Source organism: Bicyclus anynana, chromosome 10 (genome assembly GCF_947172395.1).
Source record: "Bicyclus anynana chromosome 10, ilBicAnyn1.1, whole genome shotgun sequence".
Classification (NCBI taxonomy): Eukaryota; Metazoa; Arthropoda; class Insecta; order Lepidoptera; family Nymphalidae; genus Bicyclus; species Bicyclus anynana.
Genome location: NC_069092.1, coordinates 8,099,454 through 8,124,481, shown reverse-complemented (window position 1 = coordinate 8,124,481; position 25,028 = coordinate 8,099,454). Strand labels below are relative to the sequence as shown.

The 25,028-nt window shown below is 33.1% G+C and overlaps 1 protein-coding gene across 2 annotated transcripts; it reads right to left on the bottom strand.

Moving 5' to 3' along the window:
- Nucleotides 1–13,035: 13,035 nt before the first annotated feature.
- On the bottom strand, nucleotides 13,036–24,826 carry LOC112043607 (myosin light chain 1). 2 transcript variants are annotated; one of them, XM_024079094.2, is made up of 7 exons: nucleotides 24,694–24,826; nucleotides 24,334–24,361; nucleotides 22,544–22,701; nucleotides 15,264–15,414; nucleotides 14,672–14,758; nucleotides 14,134–14,197; nucleotides 13,036–13,451 (listed from the first exon to the last, which is right to left on the bottom strand). In XM_024079094.2, the coding sequence occupies exons 1-6, from the start codon at nucleotides 24,694–24,696 to the stop codon at nucleotides 14,172–14,174; spliced, it is 453 nt and encodes a 150-aa protein (XP_023934862.1). In that variant the 5' UTR covers nucleotides 24,697–24,826; the 3' UTR covers nucleotides 13,036–13,451; nucleotides 14,134–14,171. The 2 variants fall into 2 exon arrangements, with proteins under 2 accessions (XP_023934862.1, XP_023934861.1); XM_024079093.2 differs by lacking the exon at nucleotides 14,134–14,197.
- Between the last annotated feature and the right edge of the window lie 202 nt (nucleotides 24,827–25,028).

Sequence of the window (25,028 nt, the reverse complement as noted above, 5' to 3'; positions counted from 1 at the left end):
GCGATCGATTAATGATAAGAACAAATCACTAAAAGAATTCCACTCTTTGTATTCACCGGAAAAAGGTGGTACCGATAAAGGCGGTAATTTTACTGCAGTATAATTTGAATTTAAATTTTGATTTACTTCCGGTTTTGGTTCGGAAGTAGATTCCTCTAAACCGAATTTAATACTCATAATTTCTCTAATTAAGTCATTAAAAGTCGAACGAATATTGCTATGTTCAGGTTTCAAAACTTTTGTGCTTTCCAGTTCCAAAGTTTCAATAGACGATTGAATTTGTTCAAATTGGTCCTGTATACGGGCGAGTCCCATACAAGAAACCATAAATTTTCGATAAGAATTCACGTCTGAGTTTACCTCCATACCTAACTCAATTATAGTATTCAATTCGCGCTCGATGCAACCTCTGCGATGCATTAAAGCAGCGTGCTCTGTTGATTCCGTCATATTGTAAAATAATTAATAAACTATAAATAAAAATAAAAAAAAAAATAATAAAAAAAGTTCAAGAATAAAAATATTTTTTATTTACCGAACTTGGCGTATTCACTGCCGTGCCCACTACGGAACGGCTTACTACACGAAAACATAAAAACTCAAATATAAAAAAAAAACAAAATAAAAAAATTAACATAAATTTTTGAACAATGTCGTGAGTCGTAATCGTATCGTATGGTATAAATGCTACATGAATCCGATCGAACTTACTTCACTCAACGTAATCTCAAAATTAAAACGAACTAAAATGGACTAATTCAATACACCTCGAGTAGGTATAAAGACCAATTCCAAACAATTACGATATATTAAAGATAAAATAATACGAACGGAACAGTATAATAACTGGCGAAACTAACGAAAATTAGTAAGGTAGGTAGGTACCTCACTTCTTAATAAAAATTACCTATCACTTTTACGAATACTTAGATTATTAGAATGAGTTAAGTTTATTATTATTTATGAGTAACGAAATATACGCGGCACTAATTATTATTATTATTGTATTATGCAGTTTTTAACGAAATAAATGGATCATCTAGAATTTGACCTATATAATTTAACTTTGAATGCGAAGAACGAACAAAGAATGAAACAATAGGTATGGCGTCATTCGAATTCCGATTGCAATGATTTTAGGTTATAAAATATAAGAAAATACGTGTATGGCGGGGTGTTTCGATTAAACAGAATAAAGAAAACTTAATATCTGGCTACGAAGGCCAATAAATGTGGGGGAGATTCCCCCGGGGAGTGATTTTAGTGGACTGTATTTTACGTAACGAATGTAGGGTGCTGGTGGAAGGAGTTTATTCGAATGTTTCCTTCATTCTAATGGGCAGGCTCCTATCACCGATACGAAAGGTAATTCTAACAAACCACCTACCTTTCGATGATCTTCTGCTGCCCAGCTGTTGGAGTCCAGCTCCCACGCCGACACGTGTTGATGACGCGCACACGCACTTGGCCGCGGCCTTTTTACACCGTGTCTCTTTATCACGATATCGAACAAAGTCAAATAATAAATAATATCGATGATTATATTGTCACCCGAATTAAACGCCCGTTCCGAATAAACGGGCAGCGAATACAAAGCGAAAAAATGTCCGACGAATAGGCGAAAGGTCGACAATACAATTCGCGAGCGACTGACGACAGGGCGCTCACAGCTCCGAGCGCGGTGAGGTAGTCTGTAGAATACCCTCAAAATCGGCGACAAAAGTACCCACCAAAATTGAGGAATTTTCGAACTCCGAATTAATCGAATATTTACGAACAAGTAGCTATTGTTTTGCTATCAATTAATGAACGTTAAGAGTCTGGCTAATTTAAGTAGAGGCTGAAATCGCCCGCCAAATTTTAAACAACCATTTAATCAAATTAAAAAAGCATGCGATTTTTTTTAATTTGGCGGGCGATTTCAGTCTCTACTTTCTTTAGCCAAACTCGAATTGTATGTTATTTCAAAATTACAGTTGCAGGGCTATTCTGTAACGATGTTTTGTATGACTCGCAAGTGCGGGTTTTGAGTTCAACTCTACCTTTCCCTGTCTAACACGGTACTACAGTAAGGGAAAGGTGGATCTGAATTTGAAACTCGCTATTGCGAGACATACAAAACATCTACACTGAATAGTCCCGCTGTACTTTATTTTTTTAAATATTCAAATGTCCAAAAATAGAGTCAGTTAGTGAAGTGGAATTTCTGATAAAAATAACCTTATCAAATAAATTGACATTGTGAAATCCACAAGACCACCCACGCTCGAAAGGTCAGATTCTTTGAATGTTAAAACTTAAGTTGCTCACGAAGGAGGGATATTATTCAAAAATTTTAAAATTAGCATCAACCAAGACAAAGACAAAGAGTTACAAACTGAAATTCTTTGTCAAACGTTATCGGGGTAACAAATGGGGCTAATTATTAGCAATTAGCAGGGTTGCATGAAACCTGCACGGAGCGGGCTGTGTCAGGCACGGCTTCGGATTCCTAGTAAACTAGGAAGTATCGTCACCCCGACTAACCTTAATCGTCAAGTCGACTTTTGAGATCTGTCTTTAGAAATTACAAATCGTAGGTAGGTATATGACGAAACATTAACTTTTGTGCTCCTAGACAAAAGCTAGATAATAAAGGGGAGTAAGAACACTTTTATTGGGTAAAGTATACATACCTTTTAATAGATTAATAGACTTGCGCTTGACTACAAACATGCCTGGTGGAAAGCAATGATAAGGTCTAGGTTGGAGCGCCCTTGCCTAGAAAATGCCTATTCACTCTTGTCTTGTGCACGAATCATAAGTGTTAGGAAACACAGAAGCCGGAAGGGCATTCTACATCTTCGCGGTTCTTATTAGAAACGTCGATGCGAAACGTTTTGTGCTATTGGTAGAACTTCCAAAAATAAATAAAGTTCTCCATTAATATGTTTGTTGAGCATTTCCAAAGATTTCTTCGTCAGTTAAAGCCTCAATAGCTCAATGATAGAAGCGGTTGGACTCATCACCGAGGGGTGGTGGGTCAATCCTCTCCCCGTTGGTCTATTGTCGTACCCACTCCTAGCACTGCCTTTCCCGACTAGTTGGAGGGGAATGGGAATATTGGTCATAATTAAAAAAAAAATTAACCAATTTATTTATAGGAGAATTATCACGAAACTTTCTCACTAAAATGTTTGTTACCATCTACCTAACTATTGTAGGGGGTTATCTCTGGACCTACAGAACCGATTTTGAAAATGCTTTTACCACTAGAAAATCATGCTATTTAAAAGTGGCATAGGCTATATTTTATCCCAATATTCTCACGGGAACTGGAACTACGCGGGTGAAACCGCAGTACTTCGGCTAGTTCATAATAAAGTAAAAACGTGTTTCGTATTTTTTATTTAAAATATTTATATTCGAATGGGAATAATGACTTTATCTGCAATTTGAAAATAATCTTAGATTAGATTTCTAATCTTAAATTACAAATTAAAACCAAAAAATAAAACCTGAACTTAGCGTCAAACGATTAGCATTAAGATATATACCTATATAGGTAAGTATATAATTTCCATAAAATTATTTATGGTCCAATATATCCAAGCAAGACTCTGAGGAAACAGGGATTTAGAGTTTAGAGACGCTCCTCGAATAGAGGTTGGTGGTCTAATAAATAACATAGACAATGTTATCTTATCGTTCAAGTGATAATTATTATCTATAGCACGTTACATGATAACTGATAAAGATTTCACCAAACAAGGTGTAAATGTAATATCATCATCATCATCATCATCATCAACCCATATTCAGCTCACTGCTGAGCTCGAGTCTCCTCTCAGAATGAGAGGGGTTAAGCCAATAGTCCACCACGCTGGCCCAATGCGGATTGGCAGACTTAACACACTCAGAAAATTAAGAAAATTCTCTGATATGCAGGTTTCCTCACGATGTTTTCCTTCACCGTTTGAGACACGTGATATTTTATTTCCTAAAATACACACAACTGAAAAGTGGGAGGTGCATGCCCCGGACCGGATTCGAACCCACACCCTCCGAAATCTGTGGCAGAGGTAAATGTAATATACCATTAAGAAAATATATTAGAGTATATACCTACCAACACGTATTACGTTGAATGATAATGATTTTCAAAGAAGAAAAGTGGGATAGGTAACTATTCTTAGTATTACCACCTACATGTGATCTATTTGCAGCTACATTAGCACGGTCAACGAAACCTATTGCAAAATCTAAATTTAAGTGGGTAAGTTTTATATTTACCGATCCACTAGATACTAAATAGATACCTAGTTGAAAAACTAGATAAGTAGGTATATAGCTAATATTTATTATTATTCTAATAATAAACCATTAAATAAAACCGCAAGATTAAAAGCTTTATCTTTATTAGGTGCTTATAATCTATATTGTAACTATTTAACACAATAGCCCAATTTATCAGATGTTTACTAAAAGGTTTACAAAATTCTACAAATAGATCTCGATGGGATAAGAAGATCGCCACTTTCTAAGAACTAAAGATACTATATATTAGTGCATTCTGCAATCATAGCTTCAAGTATATTCATAACAACTCTAAATTTACTAATTGGGAGGGGCATTTGTCTCTATAACACTAATTGGTAACGTAGCGCCCATTCGTTTTATCAAACTCACAAGGGCAGTTCGTGTGAGTAGAATTTAATGATGATATACCTAACTTTAAGGGTGGCATCTGTGACGGTATTTGCAACACGGACATCTAAATAAAACATTAATTGCATTTTGTTTTATATTTAAATGCAAAATAAAATAACTTACCACGCACGACTACCAATTTAATTAATAGTATGACTAAGATCGAGCTTAAAAATCGATAATTAATGGTCGATAGATTTAGTCTCTAATAACGGTGTACCTAATTCTTAAATTGATAATTGTAGTATGTTCTGTTTTATATTGACAACATTCAATTTTACAAACAAATATCTTTAATGTAGGTGCATAATGCTTTGCTTTTATGATTATACCACGATGTTGGAATGATTGTTGATTAAAGTAGTTTCCACAAAAATAGCTTCTTCCATATAAACCACAACAATGTCTTACGTGGTCTCACTTTGCTCATTAGGCATTCACTAGAAGGCTACATTTGTTAAGGCTATAACGTCAAAATTACGTAAGACATCCATTTACATATATGTGTATACTAATGTATGTATACAACTAAGTGTGTTTTGCTTGCAAATTTTCCCGAGTTTTCTGCTCCCAAGTCTATAGAAGTAAGATACTATCTCTATAGAACACGAATTTTTTTTATTTTTTTTATTCCTGTATGAAGTTAAACAAACAATTGGTTTCATAGTTATCATATCAAACCTTAGACCTTTATTCGTAAGGATCTTGTATACATAAATTGTAAATTCTTCGATTTTTTATTTTGGAAAGATAACACCACTGCTAGGGCATACCTAAATAATGATTTACAATTTTAACTAAGGATGAGTGAGTTTTAAATAGATCTCTTGATTGCGATTCTTTGACTAAACCACGAATTTAAAAAGTAAAAGCGTTATCTTTTAGCGTTTTCGGATCTGTGGACAAAACCCTTAGCTATTTTAATCAAGACTATTTAGATTTTAGAGCATCCTAATACAACTTTTTTCTACCAAAAACAACATTTTTAAATTTTTTGTTATAATGATTATTAATTAGTATCAAAATTACATCTAATTGTGATGTTCTGCACTCCATAAATTACCCGGTATCAATCTACAGAACAACTCTCAGTATGGTTATCTATAAAATTCGACTTACTCGTATGCGATTATTAGTTAGGGAAGTGTAGGGAGCTTATGTCTAGTCACGTTCAAAAGAGTGCTCGTGTTTGTAGTGCCTTTGTTGTGTTAGCCTTAGTTGTAGTTGGGAGAATTTTTGCGACTACGGTGTTTTAGAGTCCACGACACTACATATTGTTTGTTGGTGTTATCAATCTGTGTTGTATACCTGGTCACATCTATATATATGAATCCATATATGATATGTGGTTTAATTTTTTAGATATTATATCCTTGGTCACGCCATCACGCGTGAACGGCTGGACCGATTTCAAATTTTTTTTATGTGTTTGTTATTGTCAGGAGAAGGTACTTATGACAGAAAAAATAAAAAAGGGGTAGGATAACGGTAGGGGTAGGGGTTGGTTAGGGTACTTAGGGTAGGGGTAGGGTAGGGTAAATTTACATCGAGTTTCACGCGGATGAAGTCGCGGGCGTCCGCTAGTATTATTAAAATTTCTTAGAACATAATATTTATCTATGATTTCTGTATTGGAAGATAATGCTGTGTATCTAAGCGTAAGACTTTAATCATAAGTAGTTATTTGTAAACGTATGTTTGTATTTCTATTGACGAATATATTTTAATCTCAATCTTCAGATCAAAGAGCCGATGTAGGAAAATTAGGGTTCTGTGGTGCTGGAATGGCGCCTCCGCAACGGAAATAATTACAGCGTTATCTCAATATCAATCGCTAAAATCATCATCATCACCATCAACACCATCATCACGTAAAGGGGATGGACTCATCACCGAGAAAAGGTTCGATTCCAGCCCGCTGGACCATTGTCGTACCCACTCTCAACACAATCTTTTCCGACTAATGGGAGGGAAAGTCGTTTTAGACGTTATTTGCAAAAAAATAAAAATATAGAATTGCAGGTTACCTACTGTAATTATCTGAAAGGTTTTAACGAAGTAGGTTTCCGACTCCTCATTAAAACTACTTTTACTAAAATATAAGATTTCAGTGGATCAAAAACCCTTTTCAAAAACAATTGGCACTCTAACATAGGATAGGTACATTTCTAACTAGCTTCTGCCCCGTATTTATCTGCTGGAACATCGGGTCATGCTCTATCTCCAATACTCGACCCAATCTAAAATTGATTTTAATTTGTTGCGCGCGACTTGGTTTTTAATTTGTTTGAATAGAAATGGATAAAACATGGCATATATTTTACAATAAAACGGCGAAAATCAAAATTGAAAATTTGTTTACTGAGCAGACAAAAAGTAACCGAAACTCATAACTCCCAAAAAATAATTGCATGAGAGTTATTAAAATCAATTTTCGCCCTGTTTTTTAAATCGTGAAAGGTTTTTGCCTAACAAGATTTTTGCTCGTACGAACCCTTTGATCAACGACATGGAATTAATTAATAGTAAGAGGAGAGAGTACCTACTCTACGCTTTTACTCCCTCGAGGGTTGGATTCGAATAATTAATGCCTCGTTTCTACATAAACTTCGAAACTACGTAGGCAAGTTTTTTGGAACCATTTAGGATTACCGTACTTAGGACTTGGTAAGTGAGACTTAAGTGCTACGAGTAGGTAAGTAACTACAGAATAAATACAATATAGTTAAAAACATTAACTTAGTATGAAGATCGTACTCACCTGAGTCCCAGAGTCTAGACTTTTAACTTTAAAACCTACCTTCTGAACCGGTGGGACAATTACTACTGACTGACAAGACTACTTGAAAAAATAAGAATTTGAATTTGAATTTTTGGGTTGCCGTGTTGTCGACGCTGGCATTTACGAGTAGTGACGTCTTGACAGACGATTTATGCACTGTCTAGCGACACTTTTACGTATACTTCGTTAAACGTACGACGACGACTTTGGGGTCCCAAGGTGCTGGAATGGCGACCCCGCATAAGAAAGTGCAGTGTTGGTCGAATCCTCACTAGGTGGACTGAGGACATCATGTGGGTTGCAGGGAGCCGCTGAGTGCTGGCGGCTCAAAACCGTGTCGATTTTAAGTCCATGCAAGAGGCATATGTCCAGCAGTGGAAGTCTATCGGCTGTTATTGATAATGATGATGATGACTTTGTTAAATAACCTCACAGAACATAGAACGCTAAAGCCTGAGCGACATTTACAAATGCAAATAATATGATAAGGATATTAGTTGATTCTATATATATCACTAGAGAAGAGCCGATAATTAGGTACAGTTATAACCCAGGGGCGAAACAAACAAGCTAAGCTTTTCCTTGGGCTTAACAAACCAACGCTCATATTACATAATATTAAATACATGTTAATTATAAAAAGTTAATCAATCTCTATTATATTGTAATGTCTAACTTATTAGCCATTATAGTACAATGTTCACTGTTATTAATAATACCAACAAAGTTTGTTTTTACGATGCTAAACCGGTATGTTAATCTACCTTTATGTGTAGTAGAACTAGTACACGGACAATCTAATAACGAATTTTGAAAATTAACTTTTCTTTACATTTTCCTATTCTGTATTTCCAACCTAAACTAATACCATAGAATGTATGTACAATAATACTATAAATGCGATACGAAGTCAGTCTGTTACGTTTTCACGGCTAAATCCCTGAATCGATTTTGATGCGTTTTGGTAAAGAGGTAATAAATATAAATTGTACTTTGCAGCAGATAAAAATAATGGAAAGGGGTGAAACATGGGTTGTAAATTTGTAGAAAATTCTTAATTTTTTAAAGGTTTTTTTTTATGAAAAATTGCGCAATTTTCGAAACTCCTCTCCTATCAAAGAGTTAAAAGAGATTGAAAGATTGTCTAAAATAGAAATCAGTTATTGCTAAAATTGTTTTGTAACACGGCAGGTTAAAGACCTATATACAGGGTGATTCGGTCTTTAGTGCGGATATTTTTTTTCGTGGTTCTGTATCATTAATAGAATATAAATCTACAAACAGTTCGATACATTTTATGTAATTTTTTTTTTTAATTTATGTCTCTAAAATAACAAAATAATGTACATATTATTACTAAACAAGATATATTCAGCTTAAAAGTGATCTGGTGACGTTCTTTAGGTATCAAACGTAAATAAAATAAACGCACAATAGGGTGACCCTTAAATTCTTTTCAAAAGTAAATAACTTTAGCTAACGATAATTTTGTTATTTTTGAGTTAAAAAAAAAAAGAAAAAATACGTGATCATTAAATTTTGTTTATGTACAAAATATAAAAATATCCGCACTAAAAAAATTTTCTTCCTGTATAAAGACGATAAACCATTTATCGTGTTTTAAGAATTTTAAATTTTCATCCCTAGACAATAATTTCAAACCCCTACATTTTATCCTCATTAAATGAGTTGAAATTTTTATGAAAATCTAAAAAAAATATGATAAAATTTAAATGACGGCCTCCGTGGCGCAGTGGTATGCGCGGTGGATTTTCAAGACGGAGGTCCTGGGTTCGATCCCTGGCTGGGCCCATTGAGGTTTCCTTAATTGGTCCAGGTCTGGCTGGTGGGAGGCTTCTGCTGTGGCTAATTACCACCCTATCGACAAAGACGTACCGCCAAGCGATTTAGCGTTCCGGTACGATGTCGTGTAGAAACCGAAAGGATTTTCATCGTCCTCCTAACAAGTAAGCCTGCTTCAATCAAGGGCTAACTTGTAAAGATTATAAAATAATAAAAAAAAAGCGTGATGAAGGTTAAAAGGGATAAAATTAACACTGATCTTCTCGCAGATGATGTTGCAGACGTCCGCTAATAATATAATTATTAATTAGGTAGGTATTTGGCTGATAAGGTTTACCTGTGTTGTGTTTGTCTACGTGCTTCTTTTCGATAGACGGCGATTCATTTACGTCCGCCATATTTTCACTTTTCACCTGTAAATCGAAATGTTTTTCATGAAATAAGTACAATTTTATGTAAGTTCTAAGTGACGCGCGGTTTTACCTACGTGGGTAGCCTTCCTCGGTAAATGGGCTATCTAACACTGAAAGAATTTTTCAAATCGGATTAGTAGTTCCTGAGATTAGCGCGTTAAAGCAAACAAACAAACTCTTTAGCTTTATAACATTAGTATGGACTGTATGTTTATTTTAACGACTTTAAACGAGACATTGAAACATTACTTGTACTATTTTCTTAAAGATTGACAACAAAGACAACAATAAGGTTTTAAAAATATTCAACACGCATTTGGGTATTTCAGCACCGTAGGTACATAGACAATTATGAAAGTCACGGCTTCAAACTCACTTGCAAGCAACTTATCTTACTTAAGACTTATCGGTATTTTCAATGAAAATTATGTCCGTTAATTCACATGGAAAATGAAAACCTAAATTACCACGTATCTATCATTGAGTACAAAATGTCGAACCCAACAGTTCTGTCGTGAACGGAAATTGCATACCTATCTCAGATTACATTATCTACAAATATTCACAAAAATGTAGGTAGGTAGGTATTATTCATATTCTAGACTTAACAAATCAAATAAATACTAGTTGTTTACTGCCAAGTCTTTTGTCAATTACGCACCAATTCACGGACGCGTTTTCACGATTTATAAATATGTGTAAAATGCTCTACATATTTTTGGTATCACACAGGTATATTTATAATACTTACTTGTATATATTAAATATATAAAGCCGGCACGTTATCACTAATCACACACTCACACAGCCCGACAACGGATGACGCGCACTCGCGAACGAGATTTGAATACTGCGCCGTCAAACAACTTCTATGGGACTAGTTGAGTCGGAAAGCGTAGAAGTGTTGCCAGTGTTGCTGTTTCATTTACCCAACTTCATCTGTAAATAAAATTGATATTTTGTTTTTTCATTAGATTAGATTATGTTAATACTATAATAAAGGTACGTCAGATTATTAAAATATCTTAATTAATATGTTTTTGAATCCGACTTAGTAGATAGATGCTGATGCTTCAATAATGTAACAGCTTTTACAGTATATATATTTCTGATCATAGAATATTATGATTTGATTTGGCTGAACGTACAAAGCCTGGCATGGTAACCTAACTATTGGCATAGTTTATGTAATTTACTTTTAGTTTTGTTATTAAATTATTTAAAAACCATAATAAGTAATTAGTTCTTATTTTTAAATAATTTAGTTAGGCAATTTAGCTTTTATTTTAGTATTTTGAGTTCTTATAACAACATCATAATTATTATTATCAACGGTCCACTATAGGGCAGGCGTCCCTCCTTTACTCCTAACAGAAGTTTATAACTACGTTCTAAAATGTTAAGCAGTGTTTGCTTAAATACATACAATATTGTTTTTCTACTAGTATTTTACCATCAAACAGGGTGAAACTGTGCTGGCCACACCACATTACAGCTTCATGTCGAGGGCACGATATTATAATCCGAAGTAAACCGAACGCACCCGATCTCGCTTATTGATGCCGCCAAAACATTTCCCGCGCCATTTTCCCGGCCAGAGAGTGGGAGATCATTTAGGAAATTGTGAGTTTGCGTAGATGAATCTGTGAATACTCTCTCTAATGAACATAGATCGTAGTTACTAAGTAGGTTTTATGTATCTAGCACCTACCGACCTATGGTATACGAATATGTCTATTATGTATAGTAAATAACACACTAATATTGTAAATGTCAAAGTATGGAATTGAATTTGAAATTACGCAAAAACTGCTGGATGGAATTGGATATTTTTTGTATAAAAATACTCGTAGTAAAGAGCCGGTGAACACCAAACTTTCGTCATTTTATAAAGCTGAGAGCTTGTCAGCTCATGCTCCTGTCTCCTACCATAGGTATAGATATATTTATGTACCTAAGTATTATGTACGTTTGTACATTAGGTTGCACTGGGACTGGCTAACACGTGGTTACACTGCAGCAAAACAGGGTCTTTGTGCTCATATGCAAACACGTTATCCACGCTGTATTATCTCAAAGTATGATAAGATTACAATATTTTTAAAAACGATAATTAATCGACTAATCCTTAAAACAACTCCTTTAAATGCTAGCCACTCACCATCAGTCCAACACACAATCAGTTTTATCGGATGTCCTGCCGTTAGCACTGCAGGAAAGGAACTTATTGGTATCAAGATGGTATCAACAATCAAGTTTACAGTTGTGTGAAGTTTACAGGATATATTTATTGGTGTTAAATATTTTTGATGTGTGAGTTTTCCTCGAAAACTTTACTTAAAAAACGACAGACCATTTTGTTTGAAGAACCCCAATTTTTGCAATCCTATTGGTTAATATTTCACCTTTTCTCGACTTCGCTGCCTTTTTTAAAATTTATTCTTTACAAGTTAGCCCTTGACTACTATCTCACCTGATGGTAAGTGATGATGCAATCTAAGACGAAAGCGGGGTAACTTGTTAAGAGGAGGATGAATCCACACCCCTTTCGGTTTCTCCACATCGTACTAGCTAAATCGCTAAATCGCTTAGCTGTACATCTTTGTCGATAGGACGGTAACTAGCCACGGCCAAAGCCTCCCACCAGCCAGACCTGGATCAATTAAGAAAATCTCAATCGGCCCAGCAGTGGATCGAACCCAGGACCTCCGACATGTAAATCTACCGCGCATACCACTGCGCCACGGAGGCGTCAAGTGAGTGCCTCGCTCCACTTTGGTGGAGTGGCAGCTTAAGAGTCATAAGTTATTCAAACGTATCTAGTGCGTTGGTGGATGTAGAAAAGGAAAATACTGATATTTTATAGGAAGCTTTCGAATTTCGAAATCAAAAAGTTTTCTAAGAATTCTACTGTGCCTTTAGAGGGAGTTGTTGATATATTAAAAGGTCAACATATCACAGCTAGTAAAAAGCAGATCGCAAGTCTCCTTATATTTTTTTGAGTAATGTCTTGATACCATATATTTAAGAGTCGGTACAAAGTATGCTTGATACTTGATACCAATATTTTTTTAGAAACATTTACTGCTTAAATAACTGAAAAAATCAATAAGGGAATTGGGTTCTTAGAAGGCTTTTATACTTCTTTATGAATGGCGTAACTATTATATATTATAAGAATAAGGTGATAGAAAATATATAATTTTGGTAGCACTTCAAAGATAAATATTTGAAAGTTCTTCTTTTAAGAATAATATTTTAAAAATTTAAATAACGTGAGGAATCAAGTTCTACGAATTCTATAATTTATCAACTAAATCGATATAATGTAGACACAAAAGAAGGAAGGACCGATCGTTTTAATAGTTTATTATAAAATAATTTACGTTTTTTTTTTAAATGTTTTTATGTCATTATAAACGTACTTATAAATAATAATAAATTTAAAAACACGTACAACGTGCGTTCACAGTACTTTCTTTAATCTTACTTTATTAAAGTCATAAACATATTGTACAAAATGTATATAATTGATGTTCCGTATAAAAAGGGGTGAGTCGTTAGATGGTATGTACGAGGAAGTTTCGCAAGGTGGTCAGTGCGAGGGCGTGCCGTAAGATGAAGGCTACGGTGGAAGGTCGAAGGTCGAAGGTCGACGGCCTCCGAGGGGGCTTAGCCCTCCGCGGGCGCTGCTTCCGCCGCCGCCGGTGCTGCCGCCACTTTCTGAGGGCCCTGCCAACCCGCAACCATTTTTTTGAGGAAAGCTGCAAATTGGGGAAACAATATCAGAGTCTGACATATATGCATTCTATTTCTGTTAATAAATATAGTGAAACGAACATATTTTACAGTAGATTCCCTAGAATCTTTTTCTTGGAACAACATAGCTTTTTTTTAACTGGCGAACTGTTGAACAAATGTAGATACAAATAATGTTGTTATAATGTAATTACCTCAGTTCGGTTTCTTTGTTTTTAAATCTCTTGAAAATATTGGTGAAATGTTATTAAGCCTGAAGAGATGCCATAAGTAATGATACTTTTGGTATTCTACTTACTTATTTCTTACATAATTTTCTCTATTATTATCATAGATTTTATTCCCTTTATATTTTCAATCATCAATTTAATAACTTCATTTTAAATTGTAATAATCTTACTTAATTAACTATATCTGATTTGCAGAAAGAACTTTTAAAAATCAGGTTCCTAAAGTATATAATGTAAAATGTTATGTTTGAAACAGAAACAGTAGTTATACACATAATTGTACACAAAAAAAGCGTCAAACAAGAAATATTATAGATAGATCCATAAAACGTAGACACGACAAACGTATAGAAGAAATGCTGGAATAGAACAAAATATAAAAAATTGTAAATGAAAAGTAAGCTTGCGTAAGCGACAACATTTATGAGCATCAGCGCCACTGTAGCGTTTCACTTACGATCTTATAGCTAAAGATATGACGACATTTGAAGTCCTCTACGCCATCACCTTCTTCAGGAATGCTGTAAATGGAGAATCGGTAAAACAGGGGTTCACACGCACAAAACAAACTACTATTTAAATATAGCATCTATCTGGTGCAAATAAGGAATGTAATTGTGCATCTGGATACTAAACAGGTAATTCCAGTAACTTTAGGAGTGCAATTTGCCAGTAGACACATGTAAATAAAAGGACATGATCTACCGGACAACTAATATCTATAGGTGCATCTAGTGCATGCTTAATATCTAGGGGAAAACTTAGGTAAGTATGGTCACGTTTATTCCAAGGCCATCAGTCAGGAATAATTATAATTATGTATATAGTAGGATAAGGCACTAAAGCGTGTTTGTACTTTTAAAATTCTGGTAAATGGATAAAACAAAATCTTTAAATTCGTGTTCATCAATTTGTGCAACTACTTTTGAGCATTTATTGTGAATTGGTAAAAATGTACGAACAAATAATGTTTCACCTTCCTTTATTATACTTACATGCATAAGGGATCATGCCGTCTTCATCTTCAGGTTCCATGCAGTCCTTTACAATTTCGTTTACTTCTTTCTCTTCGAGCTTCTCGCCTAAAAATGATTAATAATTGATATCATTAATTAATTAAAATTATTTACATATTCGACTTTATTCTTTCGTCTTCCTGGCAGAAACAACATATTGATTGGAAAATCTTAATTTTATATACAGTAATCTCATTATTATACAACATCGACGTTATCTTTAGCTCTACCTGCATATAAAATAACATGGCTATTCGCCAAATATCTATTCTAGTGAAAGTGGTTCGTCCACTTAAATTTAAATAAAAGATTTGTGGAAGATTTTTATATATGCATTTGATTAAGATATATGAATAAGAATTATGTTTTGTTTCTAAAACAAACAAAATTCGAACAGTGGCACTTTCAACAAACAACATACATATTTTGCAAGAATATGAGATTACATTTACTTTTAAATTATTGATGGCTTCCTTAACTCGGCGCAGGTGAAAAACGAGAGGCACTTTGGAAATATTTCAAAGCATTACTCGTAAATGAATAAAATAAACAAGTTCCATTAAAAACTAACCTAACGCAAGAAGTGTGTGTGTAAGTTCAGCTCCGAGCATAAGGCCGTTCTCGGCTTTGTCGTAGAGTTTCAAACATTCCAAGAAGTCTTCATAGCCGCCCTGGTCTTTGTCTTTCTTGCATTGGCTGTAGATGGGAAGGAACTCTTCAATCTGCAATGCAATTACAAAAAAACATTTACATTAGTTTACGTCATACTTGTGTTAGATTTTTAATTATTTAAATAATTATAAATACATAAGACAACATATAAAAACTCCTTCTTCCAGATAAATGTTTTAATCTGTACTGTTTATTAATGATAATGGTTTTATTCTGAGGTTGGTAGGGTATTGTGACATATACTCTATGTAAAAGAGGCGAACATGCGATTATGTGGCGTGAAGTTTATTTAATTAATGTATTATTATCCATCTACCAAAGTAACGATTTGTTTAAGAATGAGTAATAAGTTATTTGAAATACAGTTTATACATTCCAGCTTGTGTTATTTTATTCCATTGCTTTTATCAGAAGTGAGAGTACCTACGAACACGATGTCATTACCTACATTAAAGTCGATCTACAGAAAGAAATGTAACGGCATTTAAATGAAGTGTGAATTTGGGAAACAGTGGTTTACATTACGAGAAATGCGATAAAAATCATACGTGTGTACAACCATTAAGTATGTATACCACTGACGGCTATGGGACGCACGCCGCACTGGTCCCGGTAAAAGTATTTATGCGATGTCGGTTGTCGATGCTTACAATATCTAACAAGAATGAAGAAACGTAAACGTAACACACTTATACCATGTTGACGATATTTATGAGCAAAACAGTCAAACAGTCCAACAGCACTCATAAGAGGATATTATTTGAAAAACTGCGAGAGAACAGAGAAGAACGTGTAAATTAATAACAAAATACAAAGATGCATGTGTGGTGTTAGCTGCAGAGTTATATGAGATGGAATCCTGTTGGTTTGACGGATGAGAAATACCAATGATGTCTAAATATATTAAACTAGGTGTCTGGTGAGTTTTATTAGTTTGATTAAACAGCCTCATAAATTATTCAGTTGTGACTAATATGAAATAAAATTACAAAGAATAAATAATCACTAGGTGAAACTAAGTATGGTTGATAGGTTGTCAGTTTGTCTGGCTTATTGTCAAAACATTTTTGTTAGATGACTATATCTAGGAAACCAAAATCATTTAAGTGAAAAGTACACACACACACACACATACACACTGCTCAAGAAATTAACGTATGAAGACAGACCACTCTAGGGTTGTTAGGATGTAGGACACTGGCATAATGTAATATTGAGAAATCTTAATTATAGAACTACATTACATCCGTTGCTGACATGGGACTAAAATGAATTAACTAAAATATTGTTTTTTTTTGTGCCTGTAACTTCAAACTATACATTTGTTATATGTGAGTTTTTATGACTGAATAACATAAAAATTAAAAATATATGAAGTTTTATGTAATGGTTCAAGTATTATTTTAGGCCTTGATGTAGGTACCTGATAACAAGTTTTGAGACAGCTATTACAATATTTTCAGATAGGATTTGCTTAGATATATCATTATGTAGATTACTGTATGTACTTAATATAAATTTTTTTAAATCTTTTAAGAAATTGGATTGATAGATTTCTTGAAAAATAAATTTGTAGTTATGTTTGAAAACCTATTTAACTATTCAAGCGTTGACAACATGCCTTCAGCCTATTTAGTATAGAACAGTTATTAACAATCTGCAGCAACACAGTAAATGATTCTTATCCATGAATATTATTATATTCGGCTTATCTACAAGAGTACTAAGAGATATTATGATATTCATCTTAATGAAATCTTATAATTAATTAAATTGGAGATTTTTTTTTAGGGTGATATTAAAAAGTTACTTGTGTGACAATTGAGTAATAAATAATTAATTATAATAATATCATTGATCACAAATTGTCTTAGAGCCCAGTCTGTATGGACTTCAAGTAAAGAGACACAGATTGCCATAAATAGGTTGTAAAATATTTGTCTAAGACATATTTTGACAGTTTTGTGGGTGGGTGACGTTGGGCTCTCTTTTCATTAATGGTCATGTGCAGATGTATAGATTCTACATACAAGTAAATTAACCATACTATTGCTGTTGTTTTAGATTCAATCAATCAGTTTATTATTTGCAGATACACTAGTGTATTTAATCCATGTCTCATTTGTTTATTTCTAGCATTTTATTAGATTGCAACATTTTGTATAATTATGAAAATTAGTAATTATTATGGGGTTGTGGTTAGAATTATATATTTGGATGGTTACAATGATATGTGCATAAGGTTTTAACTAGGGTATACTAGTACACTAAAGGTAAAAAAAAAAAAATTAGAAAATTCCTTGGCCAACATATTAAGTGGTATAGGTTTTGAATATAGATTTGTATTGGGTCCTTAGGTAGTCAGTACATTTGTGCATCTACAAAGTGCACGCCACCGAGTTGTTGGTACCTGCATGCAACTGATGGGTGGTCTGCATCAAGTATGAATCAATATAGAGACTTAAATCATTACATCAGTAAAATAATTAATGGATATAGCCAAAAAAAAAAAAAAAAAGAAATTTAACAGAATTAAAAAAAAAAAGAATATACTAAAATTAATGAATAGGTAAAACCTCTGATAGCAAACTAGAGGTATATAACAAAGGGGGTGGTCTGGTCTAAGACAGGTTTATGCTACTATTATTACAAAAAAGGGGGTAGTCTGAAGATAATTATACAATACATAGTCAAATATCATCTTTTCTTATCTAGTGATAACTACTAGGATTGGATTACATACTAAAATTATTACAATCATAAATCGCAATATTTTCAAGAAGTCTTTATTATCATTAAAAAAAAAAAAAGCATTTCTTTAAGAGAAAGAGTCTTTTGTCTGAATTAAAGTAAATTGATAGATTAACACATGTTTAACATTTTATTTCATTTTATGTACCGGGTCTAAGGTTCATTCAATTATAGACTGATTTTCTCTTGGATGCTAGGTATGCTAGTTATGTTAAATTAAATTATTTGTCAAACAAGTATGATATTTATCTGAACGATTAAGTGACTGAGCTATGTGATACTGTGTGAAAATATTTGATTACAGATCCGAGATGCATGGATATTGATTGATGAATATGGGATATATGAGATTCTCATGATAATCATTGGGTTGAACACAGCCCTATTCGACAGTTGACCCAAATCACAAAGATGAGAGAAGTTACACTATGTATTGATAACACACGATTTAAATTTAGTATTTTTATTTATGATATGATGATATTATAATTATGTATTATATTGAGAGTTATTAGTTTTGATATCATATATACATATATTTTAAATATTTGCTCACATCCATGATGTTATTCATTAATTATGACTTACTGATGACGATTTGTGTTTTGGTAAAATTTTAATATAAGGATAGATGTATTACACAGGCCGACACGATTTTCGTTGTCCAAGATATAATTATTTTTTTTCTACTGATTTTGTAGTGCTGATTACGAAATCAGACCTAATTTTATCATATCACATCAGATTTTTAGTAAAATTAATATATTCGCTAGTTTTGATTTTTCAGTGAAATTTTCGAGTTTTGGCACTCTTTCTTTGAATTAAGCGACCTCTCATGAGAAATTACTTCAGTTATAACAACGACACACCTATTTGTAACGCGTTTCGTGGAAATAAGCTGTTATAGTGCCTTTGTTAAAAAAAAAATATATATATATTTTAGTTAATGGTTTTTTTTTTGTTGTTGGAAAACGTCTGATAAACATAACGTCTTCTATAAAGTGTCACAATAGTCCAGATATATTTTGTTACATTTGTTGAAACTTTATGATTCTAAGCAAAAACTGAAAAATTTGTGGAAAATATGTATAATAAATATGTAGCTTATTTTGACTTCAAAATACAAATAAAATCGTGGACTCTGCAGTTTGTACTAATCGTGTTGAACAATTAAGGCAGTGGACACTGGACATACAGCAAAAGACAATCTCTACCTTTTGGTACTACCTATGATATAGTGAAAGCAAGACAATCATACAGATATTGTTATTTTTGCTGTATGTTAGAAGCTTTTAAAGTAAAATTTGTTTTCCTTTTTGTAAAAAAAAATTGATGTGATAGAGTAATTGTGCAGGTATTTTTGTGTTCAAAATACTATAAATTACTGATAATTTTTACTGAAATCAAAACAACGTTCAAAAAGTATTCATTTGTCGGCCGGTGTTATCGATAATATTTTAGATAGTATTATAGTATAGTAGTGTTATGACGACTAATATATCGTTATTTGTTTTGTGAATGATTATGGATATATTTGTTGTATAATAATTTCTCTATTGATTATTACACAGCAAAATAAAATAAATAAATAAATATAAAAAGATTCCAACGAATTGATAAACTCCTTTTTTTTGAAGTCGTTTAAAAATGTATGTATATGTATTTATATCTGATTTTATATTTTGATTATCTTCTATCACATGTCATCTGGAAGTCTAACACGATCATGAAGTCCTGTAACTATATTAGTTCTGAACTTGATGGTGAGGGGTTCGGTGCAGATGCAACACATCATCTGGAAGTCTAACACGATCACAAAGTCCTGTAACTTTACTAGTTCTTGACTTGGTGGTGAGGGGTTCGGTGCAGATGTCACACATCATCTGGAAGTCTAACACGATCACAAAGTCCTGTAACTTTACTAGTTCTTGACTTGGTGGTGAGGGGTTCGGTGCAGATGTCACACATCATCTGGAAGTCTAACACGATCACAAAGTCCTGTAATTTTTCTAGTTCTGGACTTGGTGGTGAGGGGTTCGGTGCAGATGTCACACATCATCTGGAAGTCTAACACGATCACAAAGTCCTGTAACTTTACTAGTTCTGGACTGGGTGGTGAGGGGTTCGGTGCAGATGCCATTAATCGATGATGACGAATTTGACAAATATAAATAATGTTTTGAAATGATGAAAATAGATAAGTTGATTGACAAAAGCTTCACATGAACATTATGTTTATTTATAATATGTATCACTCTTATTCTTATTTAACATTTTTATGATAAAAGTATATAGAAGAAATCAAGAATTTCATTATAGTTTCATTGGATTCTTTTAAATAACTTATGGGATGCTGTGTGATAATTAATTATAAAATTTTATTGTTAACATTGTTCTATTTATAGTTGATATTATAGTAATGTCATAATTTCATGATATTCTTGTGTTGTTTGGGGACAAACTTTTAGTAAGGATGGCCGAATATTAGAAGATAAAGACATTACATTTGTAAATATTACATATCGTCTATGTACTTAATGCTTTAAATTAATCTACTACTCTGTCTAAGTTAATTACAATATTTAATAAGTCTCTGTCTAGAGTAAAGCTCCCTCTTGTCATCTGGAAGCTCAGACAAATATTAGAAGATAAAGACATTACATTTGTAAATATTACATATCGTCTATGTACTTAATGCTTTAAATTAATCTACTACTCTGTCTAAGTTAATTACAATATTTAATAAGTCTCTGTCTAGAGTAAAGCTCCCTCTTGTCATCTGGAAGCTCAGACAAATATTAGAAGATAAAGACATTACATTTGTAAATATTACATATCGTCTATGTACTTAATGCTTTAAATTAATCTACTACTCCGTCTAAGTTAATTACAATATTTAATAAGTCTCTGTCTAGAGTAAAGCTCCCTCTTGTCATCTGGAAGCTCAGACAAATATTAGAAGATAAAGACATTACATTTGTAAATATTACATATCGTCTATGTACTTAATGCTTTAAATTAATCTACTACTCTGTCTAAGTTAATTACAATATTTAATAAGTCTCTGTCTAGAGTAAAGCTCCCTCTTGTCATCTGGAAGCTCAGACATACATAAGACCTACCTCGCTAGATGTTGTTTTTCGTCAAAGTACATGATTTACTTGTATGATCTAATGCGATTATAAGAACTGTCTCTGTAGAATCGAGGTTTCATAGTTATAACTTTATATTAACATAACTTTTAGTTTAGTTTAGGAATGACAAAATGACAGACAATTTTGTCATGAATTTGGGTAATTGGACTGAATCTGGAAGTGATTAAAGATTGAATTTATTTCAAATTTGTAAAAACAAGAATTAACATACCAGTTTAACTGAATTTAAGTGTTTGGATTTTTATCAATAGAATCACTATCAAAATCTGTATAGGTCTGTATTCACAATTTGTAAATATTGAATGAGAAATCTGTTAAACTATAATTATATAATTCTTAAAGAATAATTAAATGTATTGTAGGATGTTTCGACATATTGTTAAATCAAGGTTTAAAATTAGAAAATATCTGTAATGACAAAATTGAATTTTACTACTTGTAAATCAGTGAATTTAACAAGTAGTAATAATAATAGATTAATTGGGACTCACTTTTGTTATAATTAGAAATTATTGGAGAATTAATGAGTTGTGGTAATAAACATAAATTAAAATTTTAAATACTATGAGACATAGTTCAGTGAATCTTTATAATAATGTAATGTTAGAATTTATTTGTGTTTACAAAGTTTGAGGACAAACTTGTAGTCAGTATGGCCGAATGTTAGATTTTTAATTATTTAAATAATTATAAATACATAAGACAACATATAAAAACTCCTTCTTCCAGATAAATGTTTTAATCTGTACTGTTTATTAATGATAATGGTTTTATTCTGAGGTTGGTAGGGTATTGTGACATATACTCTATGTAAAAGAGGCGAACATGCGATTATGTGGCGTGAAGTTTATTTAATTAATGTATTATTATCCATCTACCAAAGTAACGATTTGTTTAAGAATGAGTAATAAGTTATTTGAAATACAGTTTATACATTCCAGCTTGTGTTATTTTATTCCATTGCTTTTACTTGCTTATGTTACTATTTAATGGTACTGTTTCTGCTTCTATATTACTTTATTTTTAACTATAACCCCTTTGATATGCGTACATAGTTTCAAAAGTAATTAATATTTTATGGAATCAATATGGTAATTTTATAAGCAATTAAATGAATATGTTTTAAATCAAAGTATTTAGTTATGACGATACTTAAAACTTGAGGATCCCACGAACAAATTAAATGATAAATTAAACAGTCACTATGAGGAGACTAGTAGTGCAACTAAGAAGAGATGAGGAAAAGGAGGGGAGGATAAAATAATAATCATACTGTAAGCTTCTTCTCGCCCTTCTTCTTGGTGCCTCCAAGTTTTTCAATAGTGGCCAGTGTGGGGTTGGAGTTGAGTGCCCTCAGGATGTCGCCCACATTGAAGGCATCGACTTTGCCACTGCCGTCGAAGTCGTAGATGGAGAAAGCAAAGGTTGCCCCTGTTGTATACAATAGTAACATTAATATGTAAATAATATATGTTTATACGTTATTTATCGAACAAGGACTAGTCTATAATTTAGGAGCAAATGTCCTTGCACTGAATTTGCACGTCTACTTCGAAAATTAGAATTTTGGTCAAAATGTTAGTTTAATAATTGACTGAAAAACCTACTGATCTAAATCAGATCTGGATCTGAACCAAATATTTTTTTTTGTAAACCATGATGCTGTCGCACTAAAATTTAAAATAAGTTCAAGAGGTGTATATGCATTAAGGCATATTCTAGGTAAAGGATCTCCATGGCATCAGGTATGATTGTACTGAAGTACGTCTATCTAATGTGGAAACATCTGAACGTAATAATAAATGATAAAAGAAAATTGACTCTGCAGGAAATATCCGCAAAGGAATAACAACCGTTTCTTAAAATTGAGGAAGTCTTAATTGCTTAAAATTAAATTCCTAATTTAATTTCACTTTAATATAAGTTTATCCACGTAAAATTGTTATCTGAATCTAGATTATGTTTGTTTACCAACAAGTTTAAGCGCCTATTAAATATTTTTCATCATCGCATTAAATTTAAAAGAAAATCCTCAATCTAAAGTTATTCATCATCCAATTCTGTTTATCTATTTAGATATACGTAACTTAGTAGTATAATTCATTGTATTATGATTAATTAAGTAGGCTTGTCAGCTTGAAATAACTTGAAATTAAATTTCGTATTGTTCAGTGGAAGGAATTTGCGAAAACATTCTTTTCATGGTTCATGTGACAGTGGGCGGACTAGCAATGCTATACCTTTGCTTCCACGAGTTTAGATTTGTACACAGTGACTCACGACTCACTGTCTAATTATAAACCGATTGTTACCGTGTCCCAATTCCGATAGGTTTCCTCCACAGCTACTTATAACTTTTTTTCAAATATATCCCGTCTGTCTCGATTTAAACCCGAATGTCTGATATCGCTATTACGCGGTTATTATTTTATTTGTCTACAATGAACTTGATTTCTATGTTAGCATCATTACTTCACATGGATAAATCTAAAATGATGATTCCAAATTAATCGACCTTGATATTGACAGCCGATTGTAAATCTTACCACGAGTAGAAACTAATTCAGAATCTGTAGCACTTTCGATAATTGAATAAGCAGTTTTGACTTCAAAAGAGAGTAATTACAAGCAGTCGATAGTGCTTTATAAAATAAGCAAGGTTCTTGCAGTGAAATTTGAGCGGAGTTTCTCTGTTTGGGCGGGCGGGTGGAGTTAGACCACGTGACGCAAGAGTTTAATTTTGGACCGCTGAGTTCTCGCATAACGCGCACGCCGCTGTCGTACGAGCATCATATCTCTTAGCAACCCGAACCATTTATGAGAATTGCGCTATACTTAGAATTACGATTACATTTCCCTGCAATTCTATTCAATTAGTGAACTAAAGTATGTAGTGTATTAAAACAGCGATCATGTAGTTCTTGACTGTTAATATAAACACAAAAGACATGTACAGTTAATAGATTTATAACACGATCATCGTGCGTTTGAGATGCATTTTGAAATTATTACACTATTGTTATTTCGTATGAAAATAAAATAATTAAATATTTTTATACTCACTTTCAATGTCGTTCTTGCTGAGGTCGCTCTGAAATTTACCAAAAATGATTTGTTACTTTCATTCAATAATTTAAATTGTGTAGGTTTATGATAATATGGTAGAGGCATTATTTTGTGTTACGTCACGACACTTAAAATCAATTTATCATCTCTTGCTTCGCATTCAACTACTGTATGACACTTTGCTACGCACATCACTGTTTTCTCGAATTATTTCTTGTAATAAATAGTGGTGTCACTTCCGGTCAGCGGAATAGATGACACCGTGTAAACGCCGGTGGTATTCACTTTTTTACATTTATAATCCGTTAGAACACTGAACTCCTTGTCACAATTTCATTGGCTGTAGATCTAACTCACCATTTTGTGTGGTGTTAGGTGGTTCCCTCCCGGTCTTCACTGGCAGACGTTCAGACAAGAAGTGGGGCTTGAGCACTTTTCGCTGGACTGTTTTAACTGACTCAGATGGCGCTCTCGTATGGATATTTGAGATTTAGCCCAGGAATCTGCAATCGTTCTATTTTCGGCGGAGTTGAACTGCGCCGGCGGCACCCTCAGACGTTCCTCACACACTAACGTGTGAGGGAGATGACAACAATTTCCCAACGCCTCACCTTACGGTAACGAGAAAACGGACAGTCCCGATGATGAATCCTCATTTACGTTTAACTATTTCGATCCAATCTCTCCTGTAT